Genomic DNA, 18,279 nt, shown 5'->3' with positions numbered 1-18,279 from the left:
GAACTTCTCATTGGACACTGAAATTAGTCTAAAAAAAGAGGTACACCCATGAGTGCTAGTGTTCCCCCTTATGGATTTCGCTAACAACCCTGCCAGTTTACCCTTCCCTTTCCTATTGAGATGTAGGCCATGCCTTGTGAAATACCACCTATCAATAGCCTCGACAGGAACGAATCCAATGTCTGACAGAGTGGCCACCCTACGCATCTGATCCAACTCCATATTTACCCTCCTGACAGAGCGGTTCAACTGGGGCTGATCATGCTGCATGAAAGCAGGCACCAGCCCAACACTGGTATGGGTCGTTGCCAAGGCTATTTTCACCAGGTCACACTCAGGAATGTAGCCCTGATCCCTATCAATACTGTTTCCCACTCCACCCACTATCATCACATGATCCTGCTTTGTGAATCCCTTGCACAAGGAACCTATATCCTCTACCACCTGGCTAAGACTTGCACTTGGCTTGAAAAAGTTTGTAACCTGGTACCTGTCACCTAATTTTTCCTGCAAAATCTGGCCCACATCTCTTCCATGGCTGCTACCTAGCAACAGAACTTTCCTATTGCTTTCTACTTTTTTTGAAACAGTTGGTTTCCTAGTGAGATTCTGTTGCATCTTAACTGCTTCTACTTCTACTGGAGCCTCTTCCTTACTTAACTGTGGTAGCAAGGCAAATCTATTGGTTGTGCCAATTTGGAAACTGTCAGACACTGTCCTCTTTCTGTGGCCCCTGTTCCCAGCTGCCACTTCTCACTGCTGTTTGCCCTCCTCCCCCCTTAACCTCTTCAGTTCCTCCCTCGCTCTGTCCAAATCAGCCTGAAGGGCTCTAATTTTCTCCTCCTGTTCAGCTATAATCCTATCTCTTGAGCAAACCCTGCAAATGGAAGAGTCTTGTTTGCTTCCCCAATTCCCACACTGCTAAAATTTCGCCACTGAAATCACCTGTCACAACAGCTGCACAAAACTCCTGAACTAACTTTCCTACTTCAGCTCACACACTTAGTATCCATGGTAGTTTGGAAATTAGTTAAGAGATTTACTAAGTGATAATGATAATGTATTAAATGCAGATGCAAAAGAACAATAAATATGTTTTGGAAACTAATATGTGAGTAAACTATTACCAAATGTACTTAAATTTGTGGTATAATGCTAAATATGCAGAATCAAAAATTAGGCCTAAACAACCGAATGTAACGAACTTTTTGCGATAAGTGGAAGAATACGTAAATAAAAGAAAAACCTTTAATGGAAAGCTTGAAGAGCACACTAATGAATGTATTTAATTAGTTAATCTATATCAAATGCACTTAAGATTGTGGTAAAACGCTAAATATGCACACTCGGAAAGTAAGGCAAAGCCACGAAATATAAACAAAACGAACTTTCGTGATTACTGGAACAATACACAAATAAAATAAAAACCTTTACTGGTGAGCATGAAAAGCACCCTAATGAATGTATTTAATCAGTTAAACTACAGAAAATGCACTTCCAATTGCGGTATAACGCTAAATATGCACACTCGAAAAATTAGGCCTAAGCAGCAATAAGTAAACAAACGAACTTTTCGCGATTACTAGAACACTACACAAGTAAGAGAAAAACTTTTAATGGTGGGCTTGAAGAGTACACTAAAGAATGTATCTAATTAGTCAAAAGTGTTCAACTACAATTAATTACAAGCTAAATTACTTATCTTTCACGAGAGCTCTGTCTCCTTACATGCGGCCTTGTGCAGGGCTACCAACCAACTTCGACAGATATGTCCAAGTGGAGGATACCATTACAATCATAATGCAACTATCTTTCAAATGAAAAAAACTCTACCAATGTATTATATAGAACTGTTACAGGGATTACATTTAAGAAATTTTTCTGAAATTCGCATCTTCAAAATGGTGTTTGCATTGTCATCTTTGGTGGCCTGTATCACAGAACAGGAATTTTTTTGGAGAGAAAAAAATGTGTTTCTTACTTACTACTGAATTTTAACATATGCTAAATTCAATAATATCTGAGACTATGAAGGTAACCCCCCTGCCTGAAGTGACACGGATTATGCCATATATAAATGATCTAGTGGGTAATGTCAGAAGTTCCGTATTACTTTTTGTGGATAATATTGTTATATAGAGAGAAGCTGCAATGATAGAAAACTATACCAAAATGCAGGAGGACCAGCAGAGCATTGACACTTGGTGCAGGGATTGGCAGTCCACCCTGAGCATAAACAAATATAATGTATTAATAACTTATGGGAATGCAGGCAGGTGACATTATAGACAACAACAACAACATTTTGACAGGTGACCAATCTGTCATTTTCAAGGCAAATATTGGTTGTTGTCGACAATGTCATCCATCTGCATTCCTGTTAATTATTTGAACACTGTACATGCTGAGAGAAACTCAGGTGAATAAACAGGCAGCAAGACCCTCTATTGTATGATTATACAATTGAAGAACAGTTGCTGAATTATATACATGAAGTATATAGTAGTATGAACATGGAGCAGTTTACTTTGGGGTGGGGGTGATGATCATTCCACTTGGGACCTGTGGAAGGTACATTATGATTATTTGTTTTAGTTGTAAATATTTGTCATGTATTATTGTTTTTCTGACATGTTCTACATCCTGGAGGACCTCCTCACTAGGGGATCAATTGGAATGAAAGTAAATCTAATCTAATCTGACCACAGGTAAGGAAGATGCCAGCCTGAGATTCATTGGAAGAATGCTCAGGAATTGTGTTTTGAAAAATAAAGAAACTGCAGAACAGTTTCTTAATCCACAGTTTTTTATTTTGTTCACACAATTGGTTTCAGAACTGTTAAAGTTCTGTCATATGATGTAGTCTGTAATAGTAAAAATGTTCTGTAACATACATATAGCATAGGATCCTCAAATCTGAAATACCAGATAAGGAACTATGTGGCAGAAATTTATAAATTAAAACAAATTAAAAGAGAAAACAGGATGTTACTCACAAATAAAATCACTTAATAAACTGAGGTCAAATCACGCAAATGTTGTCTTGAAACCAAACTGTTAGGTGTTTTTCTGCTTGTGTTCCTGGGAACACAGCCTTGGGGAATGCTTATTATTTAATTTTTGTCCCTTTTATCCTTGTGATATGGAACCTTTGGTTTCATGACAATATTGGGGTGATGATGACCTCAGTTCATTAAGTGATTTTATTTGTAACATCCTGTCTGCTCTTTTCATTTGTTTTAATTTACAAGATTTGGGCACATAGTTCCTTCTCTCATACTTCAGATTTGAGTATCCCCTCCCATTCATGCATAACAACATTTTTATTATTACAGTTTACACCAGGTGATGGTACTTTAACTGTTCTAAAACCAGCTGTGTGCACACAATAAAAATTGTGGATTAAGCAACTGTCCTGCAATTTCTTCATTTTTCAAAATGGACTGATACAGTTGCAGTTGCCCCATAAGAAGAAGTCACAAATTGTAGTCCTTCCACAGACAAGGTAGCTTACAGAACATTTGTTCGACCAATACTCGAATATTGCTTGTCAGTCTGGGATACATACCAGAAAGGATTGATAGAGGTAACAGAGATGGTCCAAAGAAGGGCAACATATTTCATTTCAGATTCATTAGTAAACACAAAAGTGTCATGGAGACTCTCAGCATGCTCCAGTTGCAGGCACTGCAAGAGTGGTGTTCTGTGTGACAGGGTGGTTTACTATTGAAGTTCCAAGAGTGTACATTCATAGAAGAGACAACCAATATATTCCTTCCTCCTGCATGTATCTCAAGAAAAGACCATGAAGGTAAAATTAGATTTACGCTTAGACAGAGGCCTACCAACAATCATTTTTTCCACAAACCATTTGCAAATGGAACAGTAAAGTGGTGTAGTGACACAAAGTACCCTCTGCCACACACCATAAGGTGACTTGCAGAATGTAGATGTAAATTTAAATTATTCTAGCACAGGGGAATTGGGCTGGCAGTTCTTGAGAGAAAGTTGTGACTTCCTTTCCTTACCAGATTACGTTGCATCTACCCCTTTATTTCCCCTGCGCCATTATATCATATGTTATCATCGTGTTGCTCTACCTTAGAACACACAAATTTCTTTTAGTGAGGAACCACTTTTCTAATGTTGGCACCTTGAAAAAATGGTTTGGGAAGGATTTGACACTTTCTTATAGAGCTGAAAATTACTTCCATCAATTTTTTGTTTGACATAGGGGAAAAAAAGAAGTTTTTAGACAATAAACTGAGTGAATGTAGACAATGAGACATTGATTTTATGGTTTTCCTCTGCCAAAAATATTGTGCTGTGTGACTGTCGTAATCATCATGTGAAGAATTGTGTGGACATTTTCCTGATGTCATTGATGGCATGTGGTGAACAAATTGTTGCATACCATTCATCATTCTTTGACCCTCAAAACCAATAATGGTCACAGTAACAATCATTTTCTTGGAAGCTTTTACAAATTCCAGCATCCCAGGGAAATGTTTCAATAAAGGGCAATGGACAATCCTTCCAACACCAGAAAAGCAAAATTTTCTGTACGTGCAAATGTTAATAAATGAAGCCCTTTTGTTGGTTCCAGTTCACCTTGGAAGACTGAAACATTTAATTGCTGCTTAGTTATGTGCTTGTATAAATATAGCCAATTTTCATATCTGATTATGATGTCTTATACAAATTTTCCATTTCCTTGATCAAGGTTTTTGAATATTTCTGTGCACGAAATGACCCAAGCCTGGTTTTGAGCTTTGGTCGAATTGTGTGGGGTCTGTTGGGAACAGATCTTTTTCAAAGATATATTTTTATGAAAAGTCAAATATTTTGTTGTCTTTGATATATATTAAGAATGCATCTGCCTCATGGTGTCACATGCTGATTCTCTTCAATCATGTTTCACACGATGTCAGTGTTTTTTTGGAACAGCATTTGATTTTGGTCCATCTTCACCTAAGTAATTTCTGAAGAAAGCACAACTGTATAGAAATACTGCAAGCCAATTGTAAATAGTCTTTTTTGGAGGTGACTTATTACTAACATTTGAATGAAGTGATTTGAGATGTTGTTATTGAATTAGGCCTTTACAAAAATCATAAGAACCTGCTCAACAAGAACCTTCACATGGTATTTCCATTTGTTTTTAACACTGTTTCTTGAAACTTTAAATGTAAAAAAAAACTATATTTCCTATTTCTGAGTTTCCATTGTTTTAGCAATAACAAATGACAAATTTTCAAACAGTGATGTCACATCTGAACATTGTCAACTAGTGGTTGTTTGTAAAATCCTAAAAGGTGATGCACATAATACATAATATTCTGTGAGTCACATTATGATGACACATTGCTAGCATCCAGACAAATCACAAGTGCATAGAACCTGCCACTGAAGATGCCTTACAGAGAGTAAGGCAAAATGCATATGGCATGAAAGCTGTGTTTCACTCAATTGCAGTTAGATAGTCAACAAGTGAAAATTAACAATATTGGTGTATTGTGATCATATGTGTGTTGTTTTAGGTTTTTCAGTATTTCTGTGATGCTTTATCATAGGCCAAAGAAACATTTTACCAGCCCGTCATAGTATATGTTCAGTATTCCTTAGTAGACCTATCTGGTATGGGTTGGTGTAAGTCGCATATGGTGCACGTATGATATAAATGAGGTATGAAACATTATGCTAGACATACACCTTATCGAATGAATGCATACACACATAAGACACACAACTGTACAACATGGACGCTAATACTGAACTTAAGTCTCTGGTCAAGCCACAGATATAGCACTCACAGTATGGCATGAGCACTTAACATGCGGTATAGCTGATGGGGGAAGCATCAGGTGCTGATACCAGGTGGGGTGTCAGTGGTCAAGGTGAAGATGTTGGCATGTGGAGGCTGTGGGTACCAGAGGGACGGTGTACGTTGAGAGAATGGTATGATTGACTTGAGCTGGTGTGACCTTCAATGAATATGGCCTGTGTTGTGACTGTCCATGATGGACTGGAGGCTGAGAGGGGTTAAAAACACTGAGTGCTGATGTGTTTTGAGTCATGGCTGAAGTCTGTGTAGATGGAGATGCAGTCGTAGAGTCCAGCACTATTGTGTGAACTCGTGTTGGGAAAATGTGCCGAAGTGATTAGTGCAACTGACTGTGGTCAGAATGGCATTGTGTTGTGTTCAGTTCCTCTGATGTGTCCTGAATGTGGCATGCAGAGCATCGTTGACCTGTAATAGGTGTGTGGTAATCTAATGGTGGAACCAGAAGAATACAGTCGATGGAGTCGGTGTCTTCATGTGAAGATCAGCAGCGATGGTGATCGAGGTGCATTTCGGTGAGTCATGTGGAAGAGGCGTGATGGAAGTGTGTAGTACAGCTGGAAGGGTGTGCCTGAAGGTGCCAGTGGTGGAGTAGCCAGCTGGCAGGGAGAAGCACAGTGTTCCATTGTGTGTGTTTTGTTGTATGTCTGGGTTTGGTGTTGACACACATGTTGCCTGAAGTGGGGAGACAGCACTTCAGATGTCAGGTAGGCATGACCAGTTGGCAGGACCAGGGTCACACATGCATCATCATGATGGTTGTGTGTCAAAGCAATGAGCTGCTTGCCCGCCATGGTAAGGGCAGCAGATGTGTCATCTTTATATTGTAGGACCAATGTGTTCTCCATATGGAGAGCATCTGATGATGAATAACAGTCAGCATAGTGTAGGTGAATCACCGAGAACTCTTCAGCTGAGGGGGCACACTACTTGACTGTGTTGATGGATGTACAATTGTCTTCCTGTTGTTTGTCTTTAATGGTCGATGTACCAGGTAGAGTTGGAGGCGCCAGGGTGAAAGGTCCTGGGATGCAGGGCCCTGTTGAAGTAAAAGAGTGTGGTGTGTTGTTGTGTTGTATGACTGAGGAGAGGTGGAATTGGCATAAAGAGCTCCATCACTAGGTCTGGTTTTATGATTTCCTTAAAAGAGAAGTCCATATAAGGTGGTCGGATAGTGATTGTAATGGGATCTTGGTCATGGGTCTGTGCGCTACGATTGACGAACTGGCAACTTCGTGCGGTTGCAATGCCATAGGTTTGTCCATTGATGATGAAAGATTGAGTAGTTGCAGTTTGATGTCAGAGCTGATGTCTACCAAAAAGTGGCTTGCCAGAAGTAGGACAAATGGAGGTGGAAGCTGCACGAAATACTCATAGAAACTGGGTTGATGAGAAGATGACATTCATGTGTGCAATCGGAGATTTGAAGTCCAGTAGCAGTCATTGTCAGTGGTGTGAGAAAAGATTCGTTGTTGTGCAGAGCATGGAGATGACTAGTATGGTCTTCTTGGTAGGTGAACCTGTTGCAGACACTGTCGACTTGTCACAAGTTAGTCGACAGTTGTATGTCGAACTGTGGCAGGGATGCAAGCTGCTGGACAAAGCAGTTCTGCCTGGGTGTGGCTCAACTTGTCGTGTGAAGCTGTTGTGCGGGCATTGCGTATTGATGATGTTTCGTGTAGGTGAGAATGCAGCGTGCTTGGTAGTGTTCTGCACAGGTGCGGTGCTGATGGGAATGTGCTGTGCAGGCGTGGTACGGGTCTCGGGGATGTGGGGGTTTGTTGATGCGCAAAGGCTGTCAATCCAGACAGGTGTGGTGATGCCAGAGTCTGAAGCGATTTTGTTAAATCGATTTGGCTCGGGTCCTATGAGGAGGGAAGCGTGCCAAGGCTGTTGCTGTGGTTCAAGACAGCCAACACTGTCATCAACAATGTGAATACCATAGCGGTGATCCACAGAACATTCTTGATGTGATTGTTCATTTGCAACACCACTAGTTAGAAATAAGTTGTCCACATTTGTATGCCAGGTTTGAGGTTGGTCTGAACAAAACTGGGTATGTTCCATGGTCACATATGAAAGCCGGGCAACTGGCGTCAACAAAGGCAAAGTGAACAGATTTTCATGTGGTGCAGAAGATGTGCTGTCTGTGCTGAATCTATCCAGTGAGAATGTTGCAGTCCAGTCTTTGCATAGTATTTCTGCAAGTAGGTTAAGGCGATGAGGTCCCACAGCAGATTGTTTGTTGTATTTAGTTGTTCAGGACTGGCATTGTAAGTTGAACCAGAGTAGTTGAGCACTTCAGTTGAATAACTGATGTCTATAGATGGTGGACAAATCAGTTGAGAAGCACTGCACTGACCAGAACAGAAGCTGTTGGCACAACATGCCAGTTTCAGCACCCATCAGTTAACAGAGGTTGCATTGTCCTAGTGTAGCAACCATATTCATGCAAAAATTAGATTGTACACAGTCATTGCGAATCTTAGGGTCATCAGTGTGGAAGTTGGGTACAGTTGTGGGTATGATGTGAGTGGGGTATGATGCAACATGGTAGACATACACTTCATTGAATGAGTGCATACCCTGGTACAATAAAACTGAGGTGACTGGTCTAGCACTCACAGCCCATCATCAATGCACACTTGAGCAATATTTTACTACGGCTCCCATGAGTGTTTTATAAACAGTCTTCTTTGTAGACTGACTGTCTTTTCCTAGTACCTTACTAATGTACTGAAGTCTGATACCTGCTTTACCTACAATTATGCCTACATAATAATTCCGTTTCATACTCTTATGAATTGTTAAATCCAGTTAATTGTATAATGACTGGTTACAGTAGTGACTTGTTGATGTTGTAGTCATAAAATACTACATTTCTACATTTTTTGAAGTGCATAGTTTTGCATTTCTGAGTTATCAGTCTTAGCACCACTTTGAACCATACTGCAATCTGATGGAATATTTGTGGAATTTCTTTCAAACAGTACTTTACTATAGATAGCTAAATCACACGCAAAAACGTCTGAGGTTGCTACTAATATTGCTTACCAGGTCATTAATATATGGCATAAATAGCAAGATGCACCTCTAAGAACGTGTTAAGAAGCCATGGATAAATACCAGCACCAAGATATGTCTTAAAAGAAAGCAAGCCTGTATAATGAATCTAGGACATGAAACAGCTATTAAAAACTCATCTTCCTTGAAAAGTATTGAAATATTATTCACAAATTGATGTTGTTGTTCGTGGTGGTGGTGGTGATTTCCTTTACACTTGCACAGTGTACTGATTGAATAACACTGTGGATAGGCTACAACCCTGTCTCACTCCTTACCCAACTACTGCTTGCTTTTCGTATTCTTTGACTCTTATAAGTATGGTCCTCTTTCAGTCCAAGTTGTAAATAACCTTTCACTCCTTGTATTTTACCCATGATATCTTAAGAATTACAAAAAATGTAGTTCAGTCAACTTTGTCAAAATAGAAAGGATAGATTGTTACTTGCTACACAGAGGAGGAATTGAGTCACAGACAGGCACAATGAAATATCCTAGTGAAATATTTGTATGGTTTCAGTAGCCTGAGACTGCAGACGTGTGTGTGTGAGTTGCGTTTGCGTGAGTGAGTGTGTGTGTGTGTGTGTGTGTGTGTGTGTGTGTGTGTGTGTGTGTGTGTTTTTGTTGTAACTATCTTCAACTCAGTATCTCAGCTATATGGTGAGTAGCAACTTTCCTTTTCATAAAACTGTTACATACCATCCCAGATTTTCCATTGTGAAATATGTGAGCTTTTTGGACAGTCCTTGTCCCAGAGTAGAAAACACACACACAAATACAGCTGAAACAATACGTGGCCACTGTCTTCAGGTGCTGGGGCTGGGGATGAGTCCAGAGACAGTGGCCATGTCTATGTGAGATGTGCTTGTGTGTGTGTGTGTGTGTGTGTGTGTGTGTGTGTGTGTGTGTGTGTGTGTGTGCGTGCGCGTGCGCGCGCGCGCGCGCGTACCTCAATGCCTACTCTGTGGTGAATAGCAATCTATCTTTTCCATATTGTTGTTATTCCATCCTGGGCTTTCCATTATTCAACATTCTCAAAAGCTTTCTGTACTTTTACAAATACTATGAATATAGGTTTTCCGTTCTTCAACCTATCTTGTACGTTAAGATGCAGGATCAGTATTGCCTTGCATGTTCCTACATTTTGGATCCCAAACTGATCTACCCTATGTTAGCTTCTACCAATATTTTGATTGTTCTCTAAGTACATTGTGTCAATATTTTGCAGTCATGACTAATGTGACTGATAATTCAGTAATATGCACTCCAGTCACCACCTACCTTCTTTTGAATTGAAATTATTGCTTTCTTCTATAAGACTACATGTATTTCACTTGTTTCATATATCTTGCACACCTGGCGGAATAGTTTTATTATGGTATGTTCTCTCAAAGTTCTAAGTAATTGTCTACTCTCATGGGTCTTGTTTTGACTTAGGGCTTTCAGTGATTTGTGAGATCCTTCTTGCAATATTTCTGGTCACACATTTCCTTTTTCCTGTTGGGCATAAGGGAACCAAAAGGTCATAAATAGGATGAATCCCCTACCTTTCTGCATTTTCTTCAGTTTTAATCTGCAGTTCATATTTGGCACTGAAAATGTTTTGCAGTTTAAAATCTTATCGTTATGTAATCTATCTGAAGCCTTATGGTGTGTACAGATCTCTTCCACTTTCATATATACAACCCTCTTTCATGATTCTTAAACTGTGTTAACAAAGACCAAATTGTACTCTGTGAAGAATTATACGAGTCAGCTTCCCCTTTCTTTTCTTTACCATAGTCTAATTTGTCCCACCAGTTTTCCTTTCCTTCCTTTTTCAGACTATCAAATTCCAAACCACATCCCAGTTACCTTTTCATCTCTCTTAGTGATCTGAATAAAGTGAGGGAAAAATAAAAATGTAAAAATGAGCCAGGAGAGACTTTCAGCAGGGCTTCAGCTGTTGTTCTGAAATTTGTAATAAGCAAATTATTGCCAAGATATTCACTGAACATTTTTTTAGTGTAACAGAGCCGACAAGTCAGCTGTGTGTGAGGCAGTAGATATCCTCAAAAATGAAGTTTTCATTACTTTTGATCAAATTACCAATCTCTTGTAGTCATGGTGAACTGAGGAAGACCATTGCTTCATCAAAGAATAAACACTTTTCAGAAGTACTCTATACATATGTGATGTGCTACTGAAAACCTCAACTAGTAAATGATGTAGAGTTGTGCCTTCCATAATATGGTAATGTACCAGGGAATATTCCCAGGAAGGATGAAATTCGCATCATAGAACCACTTCATAAAAAGGGGATGCTAGCAATGTAAACAACTGTAGAATGGTCTCACTATGAGCTGTATTTTCCAAACTATTTGAAAACTGTTGGTAACCAAGATTGGAAACATTTTGACCAATTTCTTATTATAAATAAAAGGCACTTTGTCTTTTAATCAATGTATCAGTTGAACAAGTTGTCTTTACATTTGTGGACAATACCATAGATATCCTTCATAACTATAGTTTGTCAGAAATAATATAAAGAGCACTCATAAATTATTTATATTCCACCAAGAATTTTCCATACCATATTAATAGTTTGCAGTAAGTATCTGCTGGAACTTGTGAAAATCCTCCGGCTGTGTTGAACACAAATTTCTGTTGGAGAAGGTATTTGTTTTGAGAACAGAAGTTCTATTGCTATGCTTTACTTTAAAATTTTATTTACTTATGTTTCATTTTCCTGCATTTAATTTCAAGGTCACAGCCCCGTTTCTCAAATGCTCATTCATGTATACAGTCAAGATGTCGAACTGATCATTGACTGTGATTATATTATGTTACATGTACTATAAATTTGTTACTCATTTTCACTAGTAAAACAATGTGCAGTCAGAATGACAAATTGCTAGAGCTCTATAGCATAGGACAAGAAGTGGTATATAGGCCTACAACAAGTAGCTTCTCTAAAATATTTCTCAGTATTTCTGTATAAGTGCATGATACTACTGTGTTAATTTTTCTAATTTTTGTTTCTCTTTCAGACACAAATAGCAATGTGGTTGAGACAAGGGAAGTAATTATTGGAATTGTTACACCGATAGATCTTCTGAACTATATAACAAACAAGGGTGGTGTAACAAATGGCAGTGACACCCTTAATGGAAGTATAAAGACATCTGAATCAGAATAAACATGTGGACTGTGATTTTCAGCATTCTATTACACATAAATTGGATGTTTAAGAGTGAAAAAATGTGTCCAAGAATGAAAAACTGTACTGAACAATACAGATAGTTTTTATTTCATCCATAAATTCAGAGACAAAGGAAATGATTAAAATGCCCATTGTATGCACCAAATGGAGAGGCACCACCAAAGAAACAATTAACAAACTTTTTATGTAGATGATCATTGGCTAGTAAAAATTGAAAAATTGTTTGCATTAGAAAAATTAATTTTGTTTCATGTGTTAGGTCAATGTCAAATGCAACAGAATTCATCATAAATGACTGAGCAAAGAAAACAGAAGCTAGAACATAGTTCAAGGAGGGACTGATGGCTAGTAATTTTTTAAAATTAATCTATGAGAAGAGAGAGGAGTATATCATTAAAATGGTTAAAAAAAGTGTAGTTCCTCCAGTGGCTGATAATATATGTATTCTCAGACTTACAGTTACCCTTTTTGATACAAAATAAAGGGAATCTGAAGAGTATAAGGGAATTAAATTATAATTTATGTTGATGCCAAGGTCAAAGCAGAAACTGCAAAGTACAAATGCAAATGTCTGTGAAGTTGGAGTTTGATTTTGTGGCATGTATTCTGTTGCATAGCATTTATAGTGGTGCTTATTCATGGTTAAGTGTATTGTTCCATTGATAGGCATCATAAAATACAATTTAAGAAATGCATTGTGGCATGTGTTGTCTAATGAAGTGACTCAGTACTGATGTTAACATGCACCTTCATATGAGTTATATTTTTTCACTGTTTTGATGATCAATAAATACTTTTTTAGAAAATATCTGTCTAATAAATTGACTTGTAATAAACAACATGCTGAACTAAAGTTAAATAATATTGTTATAGTGTCTGTTATGGAACAATGTATTGGCCCATGTGTTCTTGTATGTATGTAAATCCAATTTTAAAAGGAAAGCAGTCATCAGTTGCAATGTACATTAACAATGTACACAGTCCAGTCAAATTAATGTGACCGCAATTTATGTTTGATGACAATGTGCAGTAACAACCCACAGACAGAAGGTCTAGCAGTGAAGGGTATATGAAAGGTGTTGGAGGGACACAGAAAAAAGGGCAATCATATAATGCAGAAACAGGGCTATGTATCTAATGTTCAAAAGGGCGTGATCATTAGCTTTTGGACCAACTGTGAAAGCATTAATGAAATGGCTAAGTTTGTGAACTGATTGCATGCTGCTGTGATTGAAGTATACCAAACATGGCAGAATGGTGCTATCCAAAACCAGAGACAACTGTTGCACCACAGACCATAGATGACAGGGATGGAAAATGGCTGCGGAGATGTGTATGGGCAGAACATGCAACTGTTGAGCAACTGACCACCCAGATGTACTAAGGGGCTACCAACAGTGACTCCTCAACAACCGTTCAGTGAATGTTGCAGCATATGGGCCTCCACAACAGGCACCTGGTTCATACACCCTTGCTGACTGCTGTTCATTGGTGATAGAGAGCAAGGCTGGAATTTGCATGCCAATACTGCAAGTGTATGCCCACAGACTGGCAACAGATGGTCTTTTTAAATGAATCACGGTTTATGCAACATCAGACAGATGGCTGTGTATGGTCCTGCTAAAATTGTTGGAATGGTCCAGGCTAGAGGAGAGACCATATGGTCTGGGGAATCTTTTTTGGCATTCCCTGGGCAATCTCTTCATTCTGGAAGGCACAGTGGGTCAACGCAAGTATGCATCTTTCCTTGGGGACTAAAAATGTTTTATCGTTGGCACAATGACATCTACCAGCAGAACAGTGCAACATGTCACACAGCTACAGCTTGCAGTGTACATTTATGGTTTGCAGAGTGCCAGGATAAATTTACAATACTCCCCAGGTCACCAAACTCTCCGGTTTTAAACACAATCAAGAATTTGTGGAACCATCACGATTGGGCTGTTCGTGCCATGAATTCTCAACCGAGGAACCTAGCACAACTGGCCCTGGCACTAGAGTTGTCATGGCTTCACATCCCTGTCAGTACTCTGCAGAACCTCACTGACTCTTTTTGCATGTTTGCAGCACAGAAGTTATTCAGTATTTAGATAGGTGGTCGCATTAATGTTACTAGATCGTGTAGTATTTTATGAGAATTGCTTGTGATGTCATAGTAGCAAATGGCTGGAGGTGCTGTAGAACATATCAAATATTTTAGTATGGAGAAAAAACTCTCAGTGTACAGTTAGAACACTGAGAGGTAACCAAAATAAAAACATATCTTACATATCTTATTCCTACAGATTATCTGATGAACTATATCCAGTGAGTGGAATTGGCTGTTAGCAACATTTCAAATAAAACTGCTCATTTTAAATAGTGCTCTGTTCTTACAGTATGCAAATTGGTATTCTCTTATAAATATTAACCAAGCAATGGTAAGTAGTAGCTACTTAGCATGGCTAGAAAGGGTGCGACCTTGATGGAAATATATTGGATCTAATGGCACAAACCAATAGACCTGACCTCTTTGAGGACATCCACATCAAAATTGGTATCAGTGACCATGATGCAGTTGTGGCAACAATGATTACCAAAGTACAAAGGACAACTAAAACAAGCAGTATATGTTCATTAAACTAGATAAAATATTAGTAATGTCATATCTGAATGACACCTTTGGACAGCTTTCTGACAGAAGGGCTATTCTGAAAGGCAAATTCATTGCACAGTCCAGCAAAAATGAGTCCATCCAAGGGAACAAAATGAAAAAACAGAAGCACTCCATATCTAGCCATACTTAGGCCATACTCCCTTAAGTACCTATAGAGTCCAATACAGACACAATCTTGTGTGTGTCTTTCATCCTCCAGCTAAACTGAAGAATTGTTGGGGCCTGACAATCTCAGTCTCAGGAAACAGGTGTATATAAGGTTATAGAAAATGAGTGCTGATGTATATTGGCCAGACATTGTAAAGTGCATGACAGACATGTTAAATACCATTGTCATACATGTCTGAGCCAACAGGATGAAACTGGAATAACAGAGCACTGCTTTAGTACAGGGAACCACACGCTGTACAAGAATACAAAGATTATATTTTAAATTGTGTCTTTCTGAACTGTGATAAAGACAGAAATACGCACTTAAATAGTTATAACCTAATAAATAGGATCTTAGTTTTCCAAATAAGTACAGCCGGGAACCACACTTGTGAGAGAAAAACAAGATTTTTTGACAATGGTTCCACTGTGACATAGTGAAGGCGTGACCTAGCTACCAATTTTGGTTGGCTTGTGGACACTTGGCAACAACACAAGTGATCTGGCATAAGAAGGAAAGCCACAGCTTTGCTCCAGTAGGGGGCTCTTAACATGCCATGGGAAGCATCTTGGTCATGCATACATAGCTTTCAGATGAGGCCTCCACAAGAAGACCATTGCAGTGTGGGCACGGGCAGTTGCTACTCGTCAGAAGTAACCAAAAGCTCTGATGATGCTGAGCAGTTGCCTTGAAGAAATATTCTGTGATGTACAAAATGTGGTCTGCCAACAGGTCTGAGAGCAATATACTGAACAGATCTTTTGGGAAAGCCTGAAGGGTCACATATACAGGGACACAATCCACACCAGTCCCTCATTTTGGGGTCACTGCATGATATGTAAATTGTTCAATGAATAAAACAATTCTCCATCCCTAACAATTGCAAATCTTGAGTTTAGTATTTGGGCCATGCTATAGAATGACAGCAATGCAATTCACACTTTCTGTAAATAGTGCTTGAGTGGTTTTCTTCAAAACACAATGATTGATAACACATGCACCAAAGAGTCTATTGATGACTGGTCTGAGTCCGCTATATTCATGTAGATTATCATCACCAGGCACAATACAAAAGTTGCTCAAAAGCTGTGTCCAGGAATCAGTTCAGCATGGACCACTTTCTCTCAAGAAATAAAAAGAATCAGCATCCTGTTAATTAGGCAAATATGAATTTTGTGTTTCAGTTTGTCTCCTGAGTAAAATTGTTTAATAGTATTGTGTGTAAACACCAAAAGTAAACATAGCTTCACCATAAATGAAGTGTATGAACTGTATCAATAAAGCCAACTGCCTGAACAATTTAATAATGTCCCATCAGGAACTGATCATATCACATCATCATTCAAGAATGTAGGACAGACTTTTATTATTAACTGCAAAAACCATTAAGGAGTAAATTTAATGGAAACATTATTCTAATGTCCTTGAAAACATCTGGGTAAGAAGTGCAATCATCTCCTTTATACTAAGATTACAGTTCACTTATGCGGGATAAATACTTTATGTACTTACTTTCTATTACCCCAGATGATAATTCTGTATGAATAGGCAAAGTAAGCTGACATTACATCCTTTGAGCACAATTGGAGCTAATTCTAAGTGCTAAAGTTGCCAAACTGAGCTTCTTTGTCAATTTATATGTGGATTCTAACTGTTTATCCTGCTAGAAATCTAGAAATTCTGCATGTAATGTATCATTTACTACAAAATTATTAGCATCTATTGCTGCAGTGCCTGCCAAAAAAATTATGCACCCCAGAAGCAGAGGAGGAAAAGAATTAAACTTCACGTGTTGAGAGAGTATGTGATGTTATTTCACTGATTACAAAATGGCATCAAATTTACAAAGAACTTAGCAGTGTGAAGCCACTAGTAAATATGACATTGCACCAATTGTGGCCTGGATGAATGTGCTGATTTGTTTGAGAAGGGAGTCATAAAGTTGTTGCATCCTCTCCTGAGGTAAGCTGGCCCACAACTGTTGAAACCGGTCCTTGACATACTGGTAGAGTGCTAGAGTTGATGTCCAAGCCGCTCCTACACATGTTACATCAGGGACAAATCGGGGGATCTGACTGGCAGTGGGCATTCCTCAACACCGCACAGACAGCATAGAGATACATGCTGTATGGATGAGCATGGTTTGATTGAAAAATGGCACCATGATACTGTTGTATGAGAGATGACTGAGAGGATGCAGGCATCCACAGTGTGCTGTCATGCGATCAGAGTTCCCTCAATGACTAGCAGCCATGACACAGGTCACTTACTCGCTGATGACAATCACCTGGGGCAGTACAGAACTGTGATTTATTCCTGAACACAATGCGATGCAACTCATCAGGAGTCCATGCTTCTCTGTCATTGCTCCACTCCAAATGCAGCCTTTTGTGTTGTGGTATTAATGGCAGCCTGTGTGTGGCACAGTAATTCCCTAGTCTGGTGGCTGCTAGTCTCCACTCAGTGGTGCAGGTTGGAATAAAATTTTGCAGGGATTCCATTACTTGTTCTCAGATGGCAGGTTCAGAAGTGAAGAGGTTACAGTATGCTTAGTGCACAATATGGGAGTCCTTGCTTGTGGTGGTCAGTTGTGATCATCTGGAACCTTGACGATGAATGTGCCTACCTTCACTTTCCCGTGCAGTTCAACATCGGACCCTGTCACATCTGAATGCCCCAGCAATTGGGATATTGCACAATTCAATCAGCTAACCAAATGGAGACTCACAATAAGGCTCTTAACAAACTATGTCAGGTGCTGATAAGGCTGTTACCCACACATATGAGGCATCTACATGTCCATCAGAATGATAACTCAATATTTGACACTCTTCAGACCCCTTCTGTACCCTATCAGTCCTGGTAACAACAGTAAACATGAAAAAAACCAATGGACTATGACGGCCATTGTACCTGTCAAAGAGAACTGAAACTGTAATCATTTGTATATCTGTCAATAGTGTATATGTCTGCAAAGAGGCATTGACATCCGACCATGTCTTCTGGCTGCTAAACTTCCTTTTCTGTCAAGCAATGTATTTTCAGTAAGACACAATTTATGATTTGAAATTAGGCTCCAGAGATTTGTAACAATATAGCGGAGGTGCTGAGTCACGATTGTTACATTCCATCCTGGATTTTCCATTGTTTGATCTCCAGAGATTTGAGATGATCAATTGCAGGCCTGTTCAACTATCAACTGAATTGGGTCTCATATGGTGGAAGGAGTATATAGAGGGTTTATACAAGGGCAATTTACTTGAGGACAATATTATGGAAATGGAAGAGGAAGTAGATGAAGACGAAATGGGAGATAAAATACTGCATGAAGAGTTTGACAGAGCACTGAAAGACCTGAGTCAAAA

The 18,279-nt window shown here is 39.0% G+C and overlaps 1 protein-coding gene across 2 annotated transcripts in view; it reads left to right on the top strand.

The window, feature by feature from the left end:
- Positions 1 to 12,913, top strand: part of LOC126461372 (cystathionine beta-synthase) — a 169,843-nt gene extending 156,930 nt beyond the window's left edge. For both annotated transcript variants that reach the window (XM_050095991.1, XM_050095992.1), the window contains exon 11: positions 11,935 to 12,913. In XM_050095991.1, coding sequence (XP_049951948.1) covers positions 11,935 to 12,083 — 149 coding nt within the window. In that variant the 3' untranslated portion in view covers positions 12,084 to 12,913. The remainder of the gene's footprint in view (positions 1 to 11,934) is intronic.
- Positions 12,914 to 18,279: the final 5,366 nt, after the last annotated feature.

The sequence above is a fragment of the Schistocerca serialis genome, chromosome 1, assembly GCF_023864345.2.
Source record: "Schistocerca serialis cubense isolate TAMUIC-IGC-003099 chromosome 1, iqSchSeri2.2, whole genome shotgun sequence".
Classification (NCBI taxonomy): domain Eukaryota; kingdom Metazoa; phylum Arthropoda; class Insecta; order Orthoptera; family Acrididae; genus Schistocerca; species Schistocerca serialis.
Note: the sequence above shows the minus strand (reverse complement) of the source record. Positions and strands in the feature narration are given on the sequence as shown.